The sequence below is a fragment of the Eretmochelys imbricata genome, chromosome 14 (assembly GCF_965152235.1).
Source record: "Eretmochelys imbricata isolate rEreImb1 chromosome 14, rEreImb1.hap1, whole genome shotgun sequence".
NCBI lineage: Eukaryota > Metazoa > Chordata > Testudines > Cheloniidae > Eretmochelys > Eretmochelys imbricata.
Window position 1 is genome coordinate 14,921,609 of NC_135585.1, and position 18,493 is coordinate 14,940,101.

At 43.1% G+C, this 18,493-nt stretch overlaps 2 protein-coding genes across 3 annotated transcripts in view; both read right to left on the reverse strand.

Moving 5' to 3' along the window:
- Window positions 1–232: 232 nt before the first annotated feature.
- On the reverse strand, window positions 233–11,122 carry SLC25A19 (solute carrier family 25 member 19). The gene is made up of 7 exons (XM_077833924.1): window positions 10,986–11,122; window positions 10,170–10,350; window positions 9,440–9,595; window positions 8,583–8,753; window positions 6,432–6,615; window positions 5,003–5,133; window positions 233–2,846 (listed from the first exon to the last, which is right to left on the reverse strand). Exons 2-7 carry the CDS (start codon window positions 10,299–10,301, stop codon window positions 2,655–2,657), a joined length of 966 nt encoding a protein of 321 aa, XP_077690050.1. The 5' UTR covers window positions 10,302–10,350; window positions 10,986–11,122; the 3' UTR covers window positions 233–2,654.
- Window positions 11,123–14,536: 3,414 nt separating this feature from the next.
- The window catches only part of GRB2 (growth factor receptor bound protein 2), a 70,854-nt gene continuing 66,897 nt past the window's right edge, over window positions 14,537–18,493 (reverse strand). For both annotated transcript variants that reach the window (XM_077833088.1, XM_077833089.1), the window contains exon 6: window positions 14,537–16,827. In XM_077833088.1, coding sequence (XP_077689214.1) covers window positions 16,642–16,827 — 186 coding nt within the window. In that variant the 3' untranslated portion in view covers window positions 14,537–16,641. The remainder of the gene's footprint in view (window positions 16,828–18,493) is intronic.

The window sequence follows — 18,493 nt, forward strand, 5'->3', positions numbered from 1 at the left end:
TGCGGTTGGGGCAACGGTACCCTCTAGTGACCAAGCCCAGGAACTTTGGAATTCTAATAAAAAATATGGTTGCATCTGCAGTATAATTCATGAGCCTTGATCTCACTGCAGGCAACAGGAGCAAGATCAGGCACTTGTTAGAGGGTGTTTGTACAATATGATCCAACTGCATCACCCCATCATATACATGGTTTGAGTGCTTCAAAAGAGATGAAAGGAAAAGCCAGACAGGAACATAATAAATATTTAATGTTTTCTTTCCTCTCTTTAGAGACAGGCACACGTTAAACATATATTGTGGAAAAAACACAGCTGGTCAGAAGCCTTAAATCTACTGCATTTGCAAAAGGTCCATTCAGATGTTCGCTAGAAATGCTGCAGAGGATTAAGGCTCTGCATTAACAATGGAGGCTTAAAATCAAAAGGGAAAATGACTCACTTCAGTAACCAATCCTAGAACATTTGTTTTTCCTCACTGAAGCACCTAATACGGCTCTGTGTAAACATCCTGAGAGATGAATGTTACTGTACATGAGTTCAGGTAATCAGTGCTATTGGAAATAATACACATGCTACTGGAAAGTGTTCATTGCAGTATTTGCACATAGAGGATCTACTGGCCAAGGCTAGGCAGCAACTGTTGTGGATTCCATTACAGCTACTGCAATATTAGTATGCTGTACTTTGCTTAGTAAAGTGCTTTGCTTTACCCAGATGATAAAAGGTACTAGGATAAAAACAAATGCAATTGCTGAGCAGCTTGTGGGGTGAATTTCAGGCAAAGCAAATCCTCACTGATAGGATTACATTAGAAGAAAATTCCAACAATCGCCACCAGTTAGACTGGGGCACAGTCTCACGAGGGAAGTGGTGCAAGCCCTATTGATTTGAGTCACTGGAAACTGGACTGAAGTCAGGTATACAGTCAAAAATAACAACCCTGCACTTGCAAGTGGGAGGAACAAGGTGACCTAATGAATCTTTTCCATCACTTAATTTATCTGATTCTAGGAAATACAACCCCGACGTACTGATCCTGCAAAACTCAACAGGAGCAAAATAAGACCCATCTTGCTAATTCTTTGTATTAAACCAGTATCTCTCTCCTTTACGTAAGGGGAATCAATGCTCTTGTTTTTAGCCACTTCCCCTCCTTATGATGTGACTCATGTTTAGAGACTAGTGATTGGCACATTAGAAATACTTTAAAGACACAGACATCAAGGATGGGAGATGAAATGACTGTCTATCATGGTTTGTCTTTTCATTCTATTACAGAGGCCACTAAATCCCTTCCCCACCAGCTAAATGATCATATTATATAGACCCATCACATGTATCATCAACAGCCCAGTGTGCAACAAACCATGATCAGTGTGGAGACTCTCTGCTCATTCATTCCCTCCTAGTGCAAATAGAGGCTCACCAGGCTGCTTCAGAAAAATTAAAAACAAAAACAAATCTATACATAAACAACTCCAAACTCCTCAAGCTTCTTTGCCCTTCAGTCCCGACAAGGGACTGTGACAGGTTTAGATCATTTAACCCACAATAGAAAAGGTTTGGAAACATTTCCAGGGAGGAAGATCAGCTCCAATGCCCTGCACAGAGCAACTATGTCATTTCTTTCAGTCTATCTGGCAATTCTCAGGTCTCTCTCAAGCCTCAGCAACAGATTCAAAGAATTAATCTCCCAAGTGCACCAGGTGCTCAGCAATTCCTTGGCTCTCTGATGACAAAAGAGTCACTAGTTTCCACAGGACTATCTTTATTATTTTAAGGTAGGTTAAAAAAAAAAATCTTTATAGCATCTGTTTAATCATGACAATCTAATAGCAAAGCAGAGCCCCAACATGTCAGTGCAAAGCAAGAATAGGTTTTGTGCATTGAGAGACCTTCCTGGCAGCAAACAGCATTAGACCTACAGACCTGTTTGTAAGAGCATTACACTAGCAAAGTAGAACCCTAAGAGGCCCACAGCAGAACTCACAGGCAAAATAAGGGACACTTGTAAAACAAAAGTAAGCTTGCCACTTGTAGTGAGAAAGCAAATCAGGGTTGGCATAAACATTGCTAGATGACACTATGTTTAAAGTGGCTCAGGATGTGGAGCTGGTAAATGTCAATGGCAAAGAGAAGACAGGTGTCTATGCAGAATAAGGAAGGGGTTACCTGTACAGCAGGGAGATGAGAATATGCAGCCAATAGACAGGCCCTAAGCAGAGGGCTGAATCTTTAAAGATGTGGCATCATTAGACACTAGTCGAGTGGCACTAGCAAAGTCAGATGGGTCCCTGTGCTTGAAGGATTTCATATATTTGATCAGATGCCACTTCAGAGCATGTTGCCAGACGGGTAGTAGCATTAGGTTTTTATAAAACCCCTTCTCCCGAAATGAATGCTGATACTATAGGAGATATGATGGAAGATGCTCAGTGTACCCCAGGGCTCAGTGTCCTCAACAGAAGCCGCAGTCACCTGTTCCTTTGGTTTTGTTGCAAACAGATCTTTCCTCCAAAGCTAGTGGACACGTGTTTTCAGAGCCCTGGCAGGGAGGAGCCATTCCCCACCCCACTCCATGTGACAATGAGGCCACTAGTCTTACTCCTCCACAGAATAAACTGCAGCTGATGAGTCCTGCCTCTTCAGCCCTCCTACCCCTTAGTGCTGCCAGTGTCCTTCAGGGCATACAGCAGGTTGCAGAAGAACTCATACCAGAAGAAGGTGAAGCCAGTAGAGAGAGCAGCCTTCAGCAAGCTGGGGGAGAGACCCTTAAACAATCCAACAGGCCCCTCCTCTCGCACAATTTGCCCAGCACAGTCCATTAAACCCTTGTACGTCCGCACCTGGGGGGAGAAGAGTTGAGACAGTAAAGAGAGCAATAGCACAAGCTCAGCTCATCTGGGCAGAATTCTCTCAGAAAGCTCTGTAACATATTCCACACATCCAGGAAAGGGACTCAGAGGACTTGAAAGAAAGCCAAGGGCTGTTTCAAAAATGTACTCTCGATAACGTGTAATGGAGATTCTAGGGATATTCACTATGACTAATTGGCAGCGTTAAAGAATCAGTCTGAGTGTACACTGATTTGTAGATGCAGGCACCACAGCCACAAATTACATTTACCATTATCAGCAACAGCTTACACGCCAACTGAATGACAGGAAATCCTTTATACCACACCTCATGCACTGTTCATGCTACAGAGTTTGCAGAACAACTGTTTCAGAATGTGCTGGTATTATTTTCCATATAGACTCAGACACTTTTAGGCCAGAAGGGACCATCATGATCATCCAGTCGACTGACCTCCTGAACGTTGCAAGCCATAGAACTTTACCCACCCACTCCTTAATAGACTAATAACCTCTGGCTGAGTTACTCATGTCCTCAAAACATGATTTAAAGACTTCAAGGTGCAGAGAATAAATCATTTACACTAGTTTAAACCTGCAAATGATCCCTGCCCCATGCTGCACAGGAAGGCAACCCCCACCCCCACGGTCTCAATCAACCTGACCTGGAGGAAAATTCCTTCCCAACCCCAAATATGGCAATTAGTTGTACCCTGAGCATTTTAGCAAGACCCAACAGCCAGACACCTGGGAAAGAATCCTCTATAGTAACTCAGAGCCCTCCGTATATAGGGTCCCATCACCAGCGATTAGGGATATTTTCTACAAGCAGTCGCAGATCAGCTACATGCCATTGTACCATCTCATCATACCATCCCCACCATAAATGTCTCAAGCTCAGTCTTGAGGCCAGTAAGGTTTTTTGCCCCCACTGCTGCCCTAGGAAGGCTGTTCAGAACTTCACTCCTCCGATGGTGAGAAACCCTCATCTAATTTCAAGCCTAAACTCATTGATAGTCAGTTTATATCCATTTGTTCTTGTGTCAACGTTGGTGCTTAACTTAAATAACTCCTCTCCCTCCCTAGTATTTACATCCTTTCCTCTCAGGACTATATATCTGTCATTGGTTCAAAGATTGGGTACTACCCAATTTGATGTCAGGCCAATAGAAACTGGAAGGTACATTTTCATATTTGGGGGAGAAAGGAAATATTTCTCTAATACAATTTTAAAATGGGTGTCTATTTCAAGGTGGTAAGGAATGCTAGAAGTATTTAATTTGTTTCGATTTATACAAGTCTCTTTAGGTACCCACCATGACTTCTGAGTGCCTAGAAAAATAAAATAAATCCAAACTCCTCCACACTTTCATTCAACCCCTCTCCAAGAGCACAATGCAAGTGAGTTAGGGCCAGATTTTTAAAAGGTATTTAGGCACCTAATTCCTATTGATATCAATGTGAGTTAAGCACCTAAATACCTTTAAAAATCTGACGCTCAGTCAATAGTACAAGATAAATGCAATTTATTACATGGCCATGACTACTGTCAATCCCCTAGGCACCTTTGAGTCTCCCAGCCTAGATCTATACATACAGATATAGTATACACGGCTCAGTTGGGTCATCTTCCTGAAAGGCAATTTATTCCACTAGCAAACAGCAGTAATTGCTGATTATTTAGAACAGTACTAGCAAAAATTCTGCATTTGTTTAAGGAGTTTAACTGGGTGATAAAATATCAGAGTTCAGAACTTCAACACCAGTTTAACACAGAAATTACAAAATTACGAAGACAGGTGATTTTTTAAAAAAATCATGGTTATTTTTACTCATTACAGTATTTTATTTAATTTCAGGTCTTTTCAGAAATTTTTGTTTCTAGAAGGAAAAATAATCTCCTAATCAGGATAGCTGCTTATCTGGGATGACTGTTCCACCCCAAATGACTGTCTAATAAGAGGATTCTCTCATGTATAGTATATTGTGAACAAGTCAACCAACAATGCTTTGGTAGGCTCGGAGAGGAAATAAACAGAACCCTGTTCAAAATCAGATGTTATCTGGGTAATGAGTTTTCTGGGTAACGTTGAAATGTAGACCAAGAAATAAACATATGAAAACCAGTTGATCAAAACATCTCTCACCTGCCCAAAGGCTGCCCGGGCCTGCTCAAAGCCTCCCACCTGCAACCGCTTTTTAAATAGGTCAAAAGGGTAAGTAAGGGTTTTGCTGATAACTCCGGCACAGCTGCCACACACGAGGTTTTTAACATTACCTGAAAAGCAGAGAAGTGGAAAGAAGATTGTACGGAGGAAATGGAGGATTAGAATGGAGTTCTGATTTACAAAAGCATCATGGAAAGTAAATCAGACCCATTTATTCATAGACTGTAAGGCCAGGAAGGACCATTATGATCATCTGGTCTCACCTTCTGCATAAAACAGGCCATGAACCTCACCCAAGAATTTTTGCATCAAGTCCACAACTCCTTTGAGTGACAGCATATCTTTTAGAAAGATATCCAGTCTTAATTTAAAGACTGATTTATTCTGCAGCTTTGTCAAATGGCAATACACAAAAGAAACCATAACAGAAGGGTTTATCATCAATAACCAGGCAAGCTTTCACATTGCTAGGGAAAAAAAGTACTGGAGATTGGTAATAGGGTATGGAACCTTGTACTTCCAGTTGAGGGTTCAAATCAGAACAGGTTGGTAGAGATCATAAATTGGTAACATCTGGTGGTTGTACAGAGGCCAATGGGAAAGGAGTTTGGTAGTCTTAGTTCAGGTCCTAATTGGCAGGTGTCCACAACACAAAACTACCATCACAACCTGCTGTCTAAGACTGAATAAACATTGAGGATGAGCTGCTCTCACGCATAGGAGGTAATCTCTTTATTTGAGAACACTCTGATGGAGCAGAAACTTGCAGTGATCCTACCCATGACGTATGTGCTCTGGTGGATGGAGGTCCCATCTCCAGGGCTGTCAAGGTGCCACTTTTCATGAAATTCTCTTAAAAACTCAGAATAGCCAAAGAGCAGGAGATTGATATTAGAACAACTTGGGAGATTTAACCTGCACCAGATGAATCCTCTTGTACAAGCCGAAGAGGGGAAGCAACTTTAGAACACACACTTGTTCAGAGATCCTGTACTCACTGACAGTCCTATCCCCACAATATTACTGAAATTGAAAGAAATAAAGGCTGTCTCAGCAAGGTCTTTCCACTGCACAAGCCGCGTGACTCAAATTGAGAAATAATATACTGGACTGGAGAGTTCATCTTCCTGTCGATAGTACTTCTATGGGCCTCATTACCACAATATCTGAGTGCCTCACAGTCTTTAATGTATTTATCTTCACAACACCTCATCATAGGGTATTTAGGTATTTTACAGGTAACGTATTTAGGCATAGAGAAATTAAGTGACTGGCCCAGGGTCACACAGTAAGTCTGTGACAGGAGAAGAAATTGAACTCAGGTCCTAGTTCTAGACTAGTGCCCTAGCCACTGGACCACCCTTCTTCTTCCTCCATGACTGAGTATTTCACAGTCCCAAGCACCCACCTGCATTCCTTCCTTCCGATGGCATCACCCATTTATACAATTGTTGCAGGAGATTGTAAAAGGAAAACTGGAGACCAGCATATGGAAAGACAGCGATGATAGTGGGGGTCAAACCCCTGTAGAAGGTCAGAGGCCCTTCTGTTTGGTACATGGTCACCACAGCATGACGAAGATTTCGATAAACCTAAACAACAAGAAACAGAAACAGTAAAGTTCTCCTGTTAGATACACTTACAATCAGCTATTCAGAAATCGGTTACATTCCTGATACAGATCATGGGGATTCCCATCTCCCAACATATAACAGGTTGATTTTTAGCACAAACAGATTAACAAAACCATTTCACGTATCATCACATGAACGCTCACTGCTGAGTCTTTGAAATCCTGATAATAATTAAAACAGACTGACAGAATAAACATAGATCTCTGCCACATGAGACTAACTGAACCAACAAACCCTCAGTTCTGCTGGACACTGAAAGGCATGTCTGGACACTGTATCCTGAAGTTGCCTGAACTTTGGCTCTGGTGGGAAGCAAGCCCCAGAGATGGGTCCCCATGACTGAGAACACCCTAATCTGAATAGCTTCAGAAAGTGACAGTAAGGGGAGACTGGCAGATTAGGACAGCTATTATGGGGCAGATGGAAAGCTCTGGGTAACTGAGCAAAACACAGCTGAACTCACAGATAGCGTGTCCTTCAAAGATTCTTAATTTACAAGAGTGATGTCAAATATGCCAGTCACAACTCTTTACTCAACAAGCTGAGAACATTTCTTGTCCAGTCTTCTTTGACTGTAGCTAGAAAACACCAATACTCAAAGACTTATCGTACTAAAAAATCTAACTTCTCATATTTTTGGTAATTTTCCCAATGGCTTTAGCTCACCAGCACTTATATTTGTATCAGAGGTGTGATTTCTTCCTCACAGCCTAGTTTCACCATTACTCCTGCAGTGAAGCCCTGACTACATGGGAATGGATTGCGATTCCATTACAAGTCAAGCAGAAACACAATGAGAAAATGGCTCTGATTCAAAATTAAGTGTCTCCAGTAAGAACAGAGGGGAGACAGAACTTGGTTGGGGGGAGACAGATCCTTGTATAAACAAGGACATAAAACTGGATTACTAGAGGACTGCTTTAAAATCTTCATACCTGTAAGAACCTGCACATGACTCTTTGTACACTTTGCATATTTATGAGCCAACAATGTGACGCAGTGGTGAAAAAGGATATCATCATTTTGAGGGTGTATTAACAACAGTGTTGTACGTAAGACAAGGAAAGTAATTATTCCACTGTACTTGGCACCGGTGAGGCTTCAACTGGACACTGCGTCCAGTTCTGGGCACCACACTTTAAGAAAGATGTGGACAAACTGGAGAGAGTCTGGAGGGGCACTATAAAAATGATGTAAGATTTAGAAACCTGACCTATGAGGAAAGGTTAAAAAAACCCTGAAGATGTTTAGTCTTAAGAAAAGAAGACCGACGGGGAACCTGGTAACAGTCGTCAAATATCTTAAGTGTTGTTGTAAAGAAGATGGTGATAGATTGTTCTCCATGTGGACTGAAGGTAGAACAAGAAGTAATGGGCTTAGTCTACACTAAGGGAGATTTAGATTAGATATTAGGAAAGACTTTCTAACTATATGGATAATTAAGCACTGAAATAGGCTCCTAAAGGGATGTTGTGGAATCCCCATCACTGGAGGTTTTTAACAACAGGTTAGGCAAATAGCTGGTAGGGATTGTCAAGGTATACTTGGTCCTGCCTCAGTTCAGAGGGCTTGACTAGATAACCTCTCAAGGTCCTTTCCAGCCCTACATTTCTTTGATTCTTTGTTTGAGACATGTCCCCTCAGGAAAGGCCGAGGAATAAATCCCTCGTGCAGCTGAGTACCAAAATGAGAGCCAAATCAGCCCTGCCAAAAAGAAAAGTTCCTCCTTCTCTCTGCCAGGACAAAACATGTGTCAATGGACCAAAGGATAACTTTGCAGTAATGACAATACCACCGATTAAGGGCTCCAGCCTTCCCAGATCACCTGCTGGAAGTTGTGATGTTTTCTCCACACTAATTTGAATGAAACATGACTACTGGCAACAAATATAACAAAGCTAAAGGTCTTCTCTCCTAACTCATACCTTAGGCTCGCCCTGAGCAGCAAAGCGGGTGCGTAGTGTGTCAAGAGGCTGAACTGTCATGGTGGCAGTGCAAGCAGCCAGGCCGCCACACACAAAGTGCACGATGCAGTTGCGGGTGTTGTATGATGTGGCATTGTGCACCAATTCCGTCAGGCACTCAAAGGTCACAAACTTAAAAGAGAAACAGAAACATACGTCACAGAGAAAACTCTTATCACCCACAACCCTCCTAGTTCCAACACATTCTAACAAAAATAAATAAATCCATCATTTGCAACCTCCAAGGATGCAGCCATCAAATTAGGGAATACTCTTGGCATTCAGAATCTTCAGTTCTCCCTTTAGGAGAATACAGTCTGGGATTTAAAACAAAAAGGCCTCCTAGGACGATCCCATTTTAACTCTCTCTCCTCTCCACAATTTATTAATTAAATAATACACATTTGGCTCTTATACATCACCTTTCAATAGATGGTCTCAATAGGTTTTAGAAACATTCATGAATTAAGCTTCACAACAACCTATGAATCAGTATCATCAACACTGTCATCCTCAATGAACAAAGCCAGTAAGTGAACCAGAAAGATAAGTGACACACCCAAGGACTCATAGCATATAAGTATGTCATCTGAGACTAGAACCCACATCTGTCCTCTTGGTCCACTGCTCTACCATCACCTAATCACACTGCCAGAGTCTTTACTTTGGCATACAAAGTACCCTATGAATGGTCTAGCCCTACAGACAGCTGGGTAAGTGATGGGCAGCTATGACAGGATGAGGCTGCTGACAAAGCCACTATAGGAACTAAAAATTTCAGAACAAAGCTAGCCCTGGATGATTTCCTGACACCTTACCTGGACAGCTCCATAGCTGACTGAGAGAAGCTGAGCGGGCACATGCCCCTTCCAGAATGCTGTTGGCCCTTCCTCATGGCAGATCCGGTGCGCCGTTTGCAAGATGCCATAATATTTAGCCAGTGGGTTTCTGGGGGAGAGTTGTTCAATCTGAAGCTGAAAAAGAACAAAGAAATTACTTTACTCTGTGATCTGCTTCAAGGACCTGAACTGATCTTTGAAACGCTCAGTGTCCTACATTAACTCAGACCCCTCTCCTTGTGTGCCCTCATGGCAGCTACAACTGGCTCAGATACCACTGCTGCTCGTCCTTAAGAGTTGGGGGCAGAAGAAGAGGTATGTGCAATGCTAAAGAGCTGTGATATTCAGCAAAAATGTTAATAAAACTAAATTAGGACAGGTAGATAGGGAGGGGGAAAAAAGGAAAAGCAAGAAAAACATAAGAGCTATGTACAAGAAAATAAGACAGAGCAGAAAAATACATTAATTTGTTAACAGAAAGCAGAAACAGCCCCCAAAGAGAAATAGATCTGTCTACCTTGTATAATCTGTATTTAACTCACACACAGAGGTTTAATCAGCTATGTAATAATAGCTTTTGGGTGTATTTGTGACACTGGCAATGATTTATTTAAATACTATAAAAGGTTAAAAGAAAAAGCATTGCTTCTTTTTATTCTCTGCATGTTCCTCTTCCAGGTGTGTCACGGGGGGCTGTTGGGAAAGGTACCTGAAAGCGAATCTTGATGACATCCACAGGGCTGATTAGAGCCCGAGTGACAAACCCAGATGCAGATCCTGCCACAGCCACCTCCACAGCGGAGATGGACTTCACTTCAGATTTGGGGTCATAGCCGACCATCACTACCTGGTCCACAGGCAGCCTCCACTTGCATCAACCTCCAGGAGTGCTACAGTCCAAAGATAGAAGAGCATGAGGAGTTTTCAGTGAGAGGTCTACTTCTGACCTCTCGCAGAGGAGCAAAGAAGTCTCTGTCACACAACAAGCTAGCCTCAGGCCTGTGAATATTTTTGATCCCAAAAAGGAACCCCCGACTCCTAAAACTGCTCCCGCCACCAGAACACACGGACTATTTAAACAGGGTCAATAATAAAGCAAAATAAAAGGTCTTCATCCAGCCTAACAAAGGCAACAATAAACACACCTTGGCTTGGGAGGATATAACTTTTGGAACAGACATGCTGACACCAGCCCTACTGGAGGGGATGGTTGCTGGTGTGGGGCTCAGGTGGATGGGGGGCAGAAGTGATGGTTACTGGTCGGGACTTGCAGAAGGGACACTTCGCGGGTTGGACCGGGACAGGCTGGGGGCAGAGGCGCCGGTCGCTGGTCAGGCTGGGGACGCGCCGCGAGCCCAACGGCCGGTGGCCGGACGCGGGGACGCGCCGAGGGGACCGGTCGCTGGTGTGGACGGGGACGCGCTGAGGTCGAAGCTACCCGGGGTCACCGCACCTCAGAAATTCCCCCTCAAGCCTCTGCCCCACAGCGCCCTCCCGAGGAGCCATTCACCACGACGACGCTCACCCCGGTGCTGCCCAGGCCGGCTCCCGGACGCTGTCGCCTCCTCACGTCGCTGCCCAGAGCCTCTCCTCGGCTGCTTGACAATCCAGCCAGTGCCCGGCCCTGATCCGGGAGGACAAAACACACTGCGCATGCTCAGGATCATCGCAGGCGCCAGGCCTGGTGGGAGATGTAGTCACGCCAGACCTCGTAGCGTGATGCGGGGGGGGCGGGGCGCGCATGCGTGCAGGGCTAGGGAACTCCCCTACTTGCTGGGCTTATAGGGTGCGGAGGTGTTGGCCACTGCGCCCTTCACTGCCCAGGAGCCCGTGGTGGGTGGGACCTAGGCAGCCTTAGGCCGCAGGCAGTGAGAACACACAGGAGGCGCCTGGTTTTCAACCCCCTCTGCTCCCATCCTCCCCCAGTCCCTTACACTGGTCCAAAGGCCCGATTGCATTGCAGCAGCAGCAGCCAGCAGGCTCCCAGTGCCACCGTCTCCTGCTCCCTGGCTGATGGCAGCAGCGTTACAGACAAGGCACCAGCACCCACGAACCACTGCTAGGGAGAGGGAGCTTTTGCACACCCCACCCCAGAGCAAAACCTTTACACAGTTATAACGTGGCACTGGGCCACTGTTCCCCTTAATTCCTTCCCCAAACTCAGGCTCTAGCTGGACACGTTTCCTAACATTCCAGGCACCAGGGGCGATAGGGTGGAACTGAACTCCCTTCTCCCAGCCTCTCCATCCCCTCCAACCAAGCTGTCATAGGAAAGCAGTTGGGGTGATAGGAGGAAAAAGGTCCCACATTCATTTTGGTCTTTGCAACAGAGAAGAAAAAAAAGAGGGACAGTATAACAGGGGCATCTGCCCCTTTGAGAACCTGGAGCCAGCCAATCCTAGTCTCAGGCAGATCCCCCTTTTCAGAACATGTGCTTGGGCCCCCAGAGGCAATTATCACACCTAGCTCAGAAGGGGCCAGGCATTTGCTATAGAGGATCAAATCGCTCAGCTGAGGGAAGTCCCAGGTAGATGGCCTGTAGAAGGATGGGGGAAATACATTTGTTTTGTGTTGGGTTTGTGTTCAAACCAAAGATTCACAAGGAGTTTTTTCTTTTAATTCAGCACACCTACTGCCCGCTAGCCACCATGCAGACAGGCAAGACATAGTAAGCCATTATCAAAGGCACAGACCAGCTGTGTAGACAGAGCCCAGATTATTATGTGGATGTTAGAGCACAGAAGCATATCAGTCTAGCCCTAAGATTACTTTCTTTTTACCTTTTCTCCCAATGGGATTTTATTACCCAACACTAATCAGTCCAGGAGAGCCACTCAAACCAAGCAGAGCATAGAATACAGCACTGGCCCACCTGCACCTGACAGAGCAACACCATTTCATTAAAAGACAGGATTCCCTCGCCCACCCCTTAACTCCTTCTACCCAGCTGGTTTTCCATGGTTTTAGTTTTCTAAATTAATAGCAAGCGTGATAAAGCAAATGCATGCGCTGTGCAGATTGTACTTTAAATAGTCTTCAACCCTTGAAGATGGGTTATTCCTATTTCACAGCTGGAGAAATGGAAGCAGATTAAAATGACTCTCAAAGGGCTATTTAGGAGGCCATGGCAGAGCTGGTAGTAAAAGAAAAGTTTCTGGCTCTTCATTCTGAACGTAGTGATACCCAGGCTTTGTACATACTACCACAAGAGAGGGAGGAGCTAAGAACTGCACCTGTAACATTATGTACTACTCACAGTGGCAAGCCATTGATTAGTCATGCTGCTTTGGCAGCAAATATTCAGTCACATCATTCACTCACCTTCTAACATGGCCAGCTCATATGGTTTTTTTTACTTGTGTTAAAATAAAGTGAAATACTGAAATCAGACTTTCTGAGTCTCAAGGTAAGTGCTAGGTTTTCTGTTTTTTTTTTTTAAAATGCAGAATTAGGATCATCGTAGTTTTATGTGGAAGCTGATCATTTCTTAAAGGAGTCAAAAAGTGTAAAATATATTGCTAAATATAACAGGCATCAGCTGCATTTTATTGTATGCCTCATCACATTACTTTGTTCTGTGCCTACAACTCCAGTTCAAACAATCCTTACATATAGCATCAGCAGCCGAAGCAGTTGCTGTGGTGGCAGTAGATATTCAATGGATACTTAAAGGCCTTTTATATATAAGCTGACTGCCAGGATTTGAAATTTTGGCCATATCACTTTTGCTTTGCTAGTATCAGGTAGGATAACAGTCAGGTATGTAGAGATTTTTAAGCAGCTTTTTTATTTTTTCCAGCGGGGTGGGGGGAGAAGAGGAAGGAGACCTTTAATCCTAATTTTGACATTTGCATTGTCAGGGGAAGGGGGTGTATGTGTGCACACATGGTGGTCGTTGTATGTGCATGTGGGAGAGACAACCTTAACCAGATACATGATTTACTCAGAAGGGGTTTTGACCAAAACCAAGAACCAAGCACCATCATTAATATTACACAACCATACAAAATGGCAATAAATATATGTTTTGCTTCCTTTACAAGCCATAAGGAATTTTTCTAAACTTTCAACAGAAGATAAAGACCACTGAGAATGTGAAGGTGTCCCAGTTCAACATTATAAATGATGTCCAACTCAAAGTCACAAGGCAAATCATTACAAGGTTGGTTGGGATACTGACTAACATAATTGGCACAACTCAGGAAAAACAATGAAAAATTCTCACTGGATAATTTAGATATTGCCAAAGACAGCAGGCTCCAGAACAGATGTGGTGAAAGAATTCCTAACCAAACAAGAATTTTCTTTGACAATTCAAAGGAGCTTATATCTCAGCCTTTCAATTGTTGTGCTTTAAATCCCGCTATGGAGTTTGTGAACATAACCTACACAGAGCACAGGGTTGATATTTATGTAGACAGGTTTTCAAGGACCCCATTTCCACCACTGCATTCATACAGCTTATTAGCATGATCCAGGCAAGCCATTCTGGTCCCATTTGAAAGTGCTTTTGGAACCAACTCTCATAATTGGGTGTAATCCATAAAGGCAGCTAGGCTGAGGTGGAAATCGAGCAGGAAAAAAAATAACACACTCATTTGTCAGTTGGAAATACAGTTACTGTTCTCACAAGTCAGATTCCAGTAAACCCCCTTCCTCCTCCTCCCCCCCCGTCCTTCAGTAAAAGAGCAGCAATAAACTACTCAGACTATCAATCAGAAGTCAGATCGGATACACCAAAGCATCTTCCACAACTGGTTCCTTAATATGTGTCAGCAATTCATGCCCATTTGTAGAGATCAATAAAAAGTTTTGAGCAAGGAACAAAAACATCTAGGCTCCACCTACTGTTCAGATAATGGACAAAGGATCTTTAATGTCTGCAAGCAGCCGACAGGATTTTTATCTGAACTCAGAAGGCCATGCATGCTAACCTATGCAATTCTCAATTTATCTATCTTGGTAGGATGAAGGACTAAGCTATCTCCTCCTTCCCACTGAATTACATGTTATAAATTAGTTTGACTGGCTGATGTTTTGCTCAGTTAATGGAAATAACAGACAGATGCTAAAGTGAAGAATTCATTGTATATTTATTATTCACAGTTAATTACTATCTACCAAATGCTGCTGCAGAGTTAAAGGATTAAGTACATAGGCCTTTTTATTTAAACACTGATTTTTTTTTAATATATGTACACACAAGACATATGTCTGCAAGGCTGTATGATATACACCAATTTCAAAATAAGGAAACAATCAAATGGTCCAGGTGTAGAATGCCATAGATTCCTTTTCCAATCATTTTAGAAAGACGACAAAGTGAATGACAGCTAGCAAGGACAGGGAGAGAAAGTAATACTCTACAGGGTAGCTCTCTCTTTCATCTGCTGGAGAAATGAAGTGTAAGGCAGAGTCCATCTCAGGAATAAAACATTTGTAACACTTAGTACAAAAAAGGCACCCGCCAACACAGGAACATCTCCACTTGGGCAGGAGATCTCTGTTGCAGTTTTGGGGTTCATCGTTGGGGTGAAGGGTTCAGCCACAGGGCTGCCAAGAGGAAACAATATAACTGAAGATTGGCACAAAGCTCTGCAGTTTGATTTATCTCCTTTTTGTCCACATCAACGTCAAACTGCTCTGGCAGAGGAGCTAATGGTATTAACGAATGCCACTGTGGTGAGGGAAGGGGGAATGCAGTCACCACACAGCCTGCTGTGAACTGGGAGTGAAAAGTAAGAATCAACTTCTTAAATTGTGTAACACTGGCATGAGGAGGAGGAGGTAGGGACAAAGTGGAGAACAGTGATGCCACCCCCTCTTTTCAAGAACAAGACATGATTGCAAATATTCCCTACCCCAGCCTAAAGGAAGCCAGGCTCTTGATTACATGCGTATGTATGGACATTCACTAATACCTTAAAAAGTGTACTTAAGTACTATTTCTTGAGGTTTCCCTGTAATATAAAGCTTCCTGTCAAGAGGAACGTACATTTCGTCAGACACCTCAGCACTATTCTCTCCCATCATGGTACTTTGATAGAATATCACCCACCTTCACCCCCAAATATGTTTGCCCATTTCCCATAATACTTAGTCCTGGCTCAGTGCAGGGGACTGGACTAGATGATCTATTGAGGTCCTTTCCAATCCTACATTTTTATGATTCTATAAACAGTCCTAATGAGGCAATCCTTCTCTCCCCTTTTTCCTGAGGCTCCTGGCTGCAGCTCCCCACCTCTGAGCAGCCTGTGCTGCCACTTACAACACTGTATATGCCTTGTATTTTTCCTTGGAATAAAGAAAGTCAGACGGTAATACAAATATTAAAGCTCCATCTTTTTTGGAGATGTCTTTTTATATTCATGGATAAAACTACCCCTTCTCACCCTCAAAAAAATATTTACACGTATGCAGAAAAAAACCTCTGGACTGTCCTTTTAACTTAAAAATAATAAAAAAGGAAATAAGGGAAAAGGCACTATGGAAAAAAATTACAGACTGTGCTCAACCGTACACCTTTAAGAAAAAAAGCTGTCACCAAAATAAAAGAGAACAGACTTTGATTGTAGTTTGGAATTTCTCAGAGCCGCTCTGACTTGTGAAAAAAAGCTGGTCTCCTCCACTCTGCTCTGAAGCTGCTGAGCCTCAGAGGGGAGAGTGGCTAAGGAGAATGAAAAATAAAGAAAACACCATTTTTTCCCAACCAAACAGAGCTGAATGCTGAAGGCAAAAAGCAGTTTTGTTTTTTTAAAGGCAGGACAGTGGATTTGGTTCTTCTCTCAAGTCCCTCCATGTCAAATGAAGACTGTTTGCACAGAGAGAAAATACCAGCAGAGTTTCTCCCTTTTCCTTTATCAGCATGGCTAGGACTTTATATAGCATTAAACCTTCATGCACTGATGGACAGAGGAGGGGGAAAAAGGAAGAGTGAATGAAAGGGACAACCCAGGAGCAGCTGAGGAAATCTGTTAATTTTTTTAATTTAAAGGTAAATTTTGGCATGTAAGTTGAACTCCCACCCCCAAAGTTCCATACTGAGAGAAGGAAGATCACTTTGTGGTAAGAAGTGATTCAGGTTTTACCATCTTGTGATTTTAGATCACTGGCTGTAGTTAGACTCTGTATGTGTATTTACTGTTTCTCTGGTTTCTTTAAATAATCTCTAATATTTATCTCTAGATGTTCCGGTTCACGGGGGTCACATAGTTGCGTGGAAACATGCCCGTCTGTCCGTGACAGGCTCCTTTCCACCAGTTGGGATCAGAATTGTCGAGGACCTGGATAAAGTCTCCACGGCGGAAGCCGAGTTCACCTTCCTCCTGGGGGTCGAAATCGAAAAGGGCCTGAACGTATGTGGGTTGCTGCATGGGGAAAAAACCAAGAGCGAGAGTCATTCACAGCATACAAATCTCCCACTGTCCCTGTTTCACAGGCTGCATTCTACCTCTGCAACAGAGTTCAGATGCCACTAGTAAATATTTGGGCTGTTTCATTTCTCTGCAAATTGCCTCTTTCATCAACTGTGACAAGATGCTCAAAGGATAAGTTTAGAATACACAAGGCCTTTGAAAATGGTCAAAATTAAATAAATAAGTTACAATAAAACTCTACAAGGTGGAGTCTCTTGGGCATTTTCACTGTAAGACATCCCTTTGTGACCATGTTGTATCAGAGGCTCATACTGTATATGCTACTGGGTCTCCACTAGATATTCCCTTCACCTCTGCATCCTTGTCCCTCTTCTCCATTTCCTTTCTGCACCCCAACAGCTTCATTACTCTTATTCTTCCTCAGTTTGCTTCCCACACAGATCACAACATTCAGTGAGTATTCTTAACCAACCCTAAACCGTGACACTTAATTTTCCCCCTAAACAATGACCGTTGGATCACACTGAAATTTTAAATGCTTCCATTTCAAGTTTTCTAACCACCATTCATTCATGTTGAGTGAAGGTTTCTGGACAGACTTTATCCAATATGTTTTCTGCAAATCTGCATACTGTGTTCATGAAAACGAAAGCTTCATTTTAAAAATGAGTTTATGGTGCTAGGAAGTACTTTTATTTTAATTTTTTCTGTATTTTTCAGGTCTCTCTCTTTTGATATTGTTAATTTAATACTGGTCCAACAGCCCTGATGTCCTGTTTATCTATAGACTAGGTACAGCATGGACAGAGCAGCATAAAGTATGTCTGCACTAGAGCTGGAAGGTGTAAATGTCAGCTTGAGGAGACATAGACCCACACTAGCTCCGATTGTGCTAGCATGCTAAAAATAGATGTGTACCCATGGTAGGACGAGCCATGAGAGGGGCTAACTGCCCCAAGTCCATACCTCTGGACTCAGACAGGATCATACTTGGGACAGCAAAACCCTCCTGCTGCTTGTGCCATTGCAGCTTCATTTTCCATTTTTAGCACGATAGGTAATCAAAGCTATTGTGGGTATATCGCCTCAAACTGGAATTTATGCCTTCACACTCTAGTTTAGACATACCTTAAGCTTCCCCCACTCAGCCTTTCCAGCATGTCTCAAGCCTGGACTGGAGGGGCCACATCTAATGGTGAGATGGTCTTCTTGCAGAGCCCAACAGACACCAATTGCCAACTGTGATGGTATTTTGGTGTGCCTGGGAGCTGAACTAAAACCAACAACTTCCATTAGACCATAACTTTTAGTCACTACCAGTTTGTACTAGATTCAAACCAGCAACCTAGAGGAGATAAGTTCCATACACCAATATCCTTAACTATTCTCTACAGTGTGCTTCTGAAGAGGAATGTGCATTAAGATATTGAGGGTATGCAGTGTACTGCTGAGGGCACTGCTGGCTAAAAACTAATTCAAACAGAAATCAAAATTCCATGAAAGCAGCAGGTGGAAGGGAATATAACATATGATTACGACCATTTCTACTGGTGGGAACAAACACACGGCCTCACTATGGTGCTTTATGTATTGAAGGATAGGCATAATCCAAAATTATTCTTAAAGATGTGACCTGAATGATCAAAAAGTCATAGGG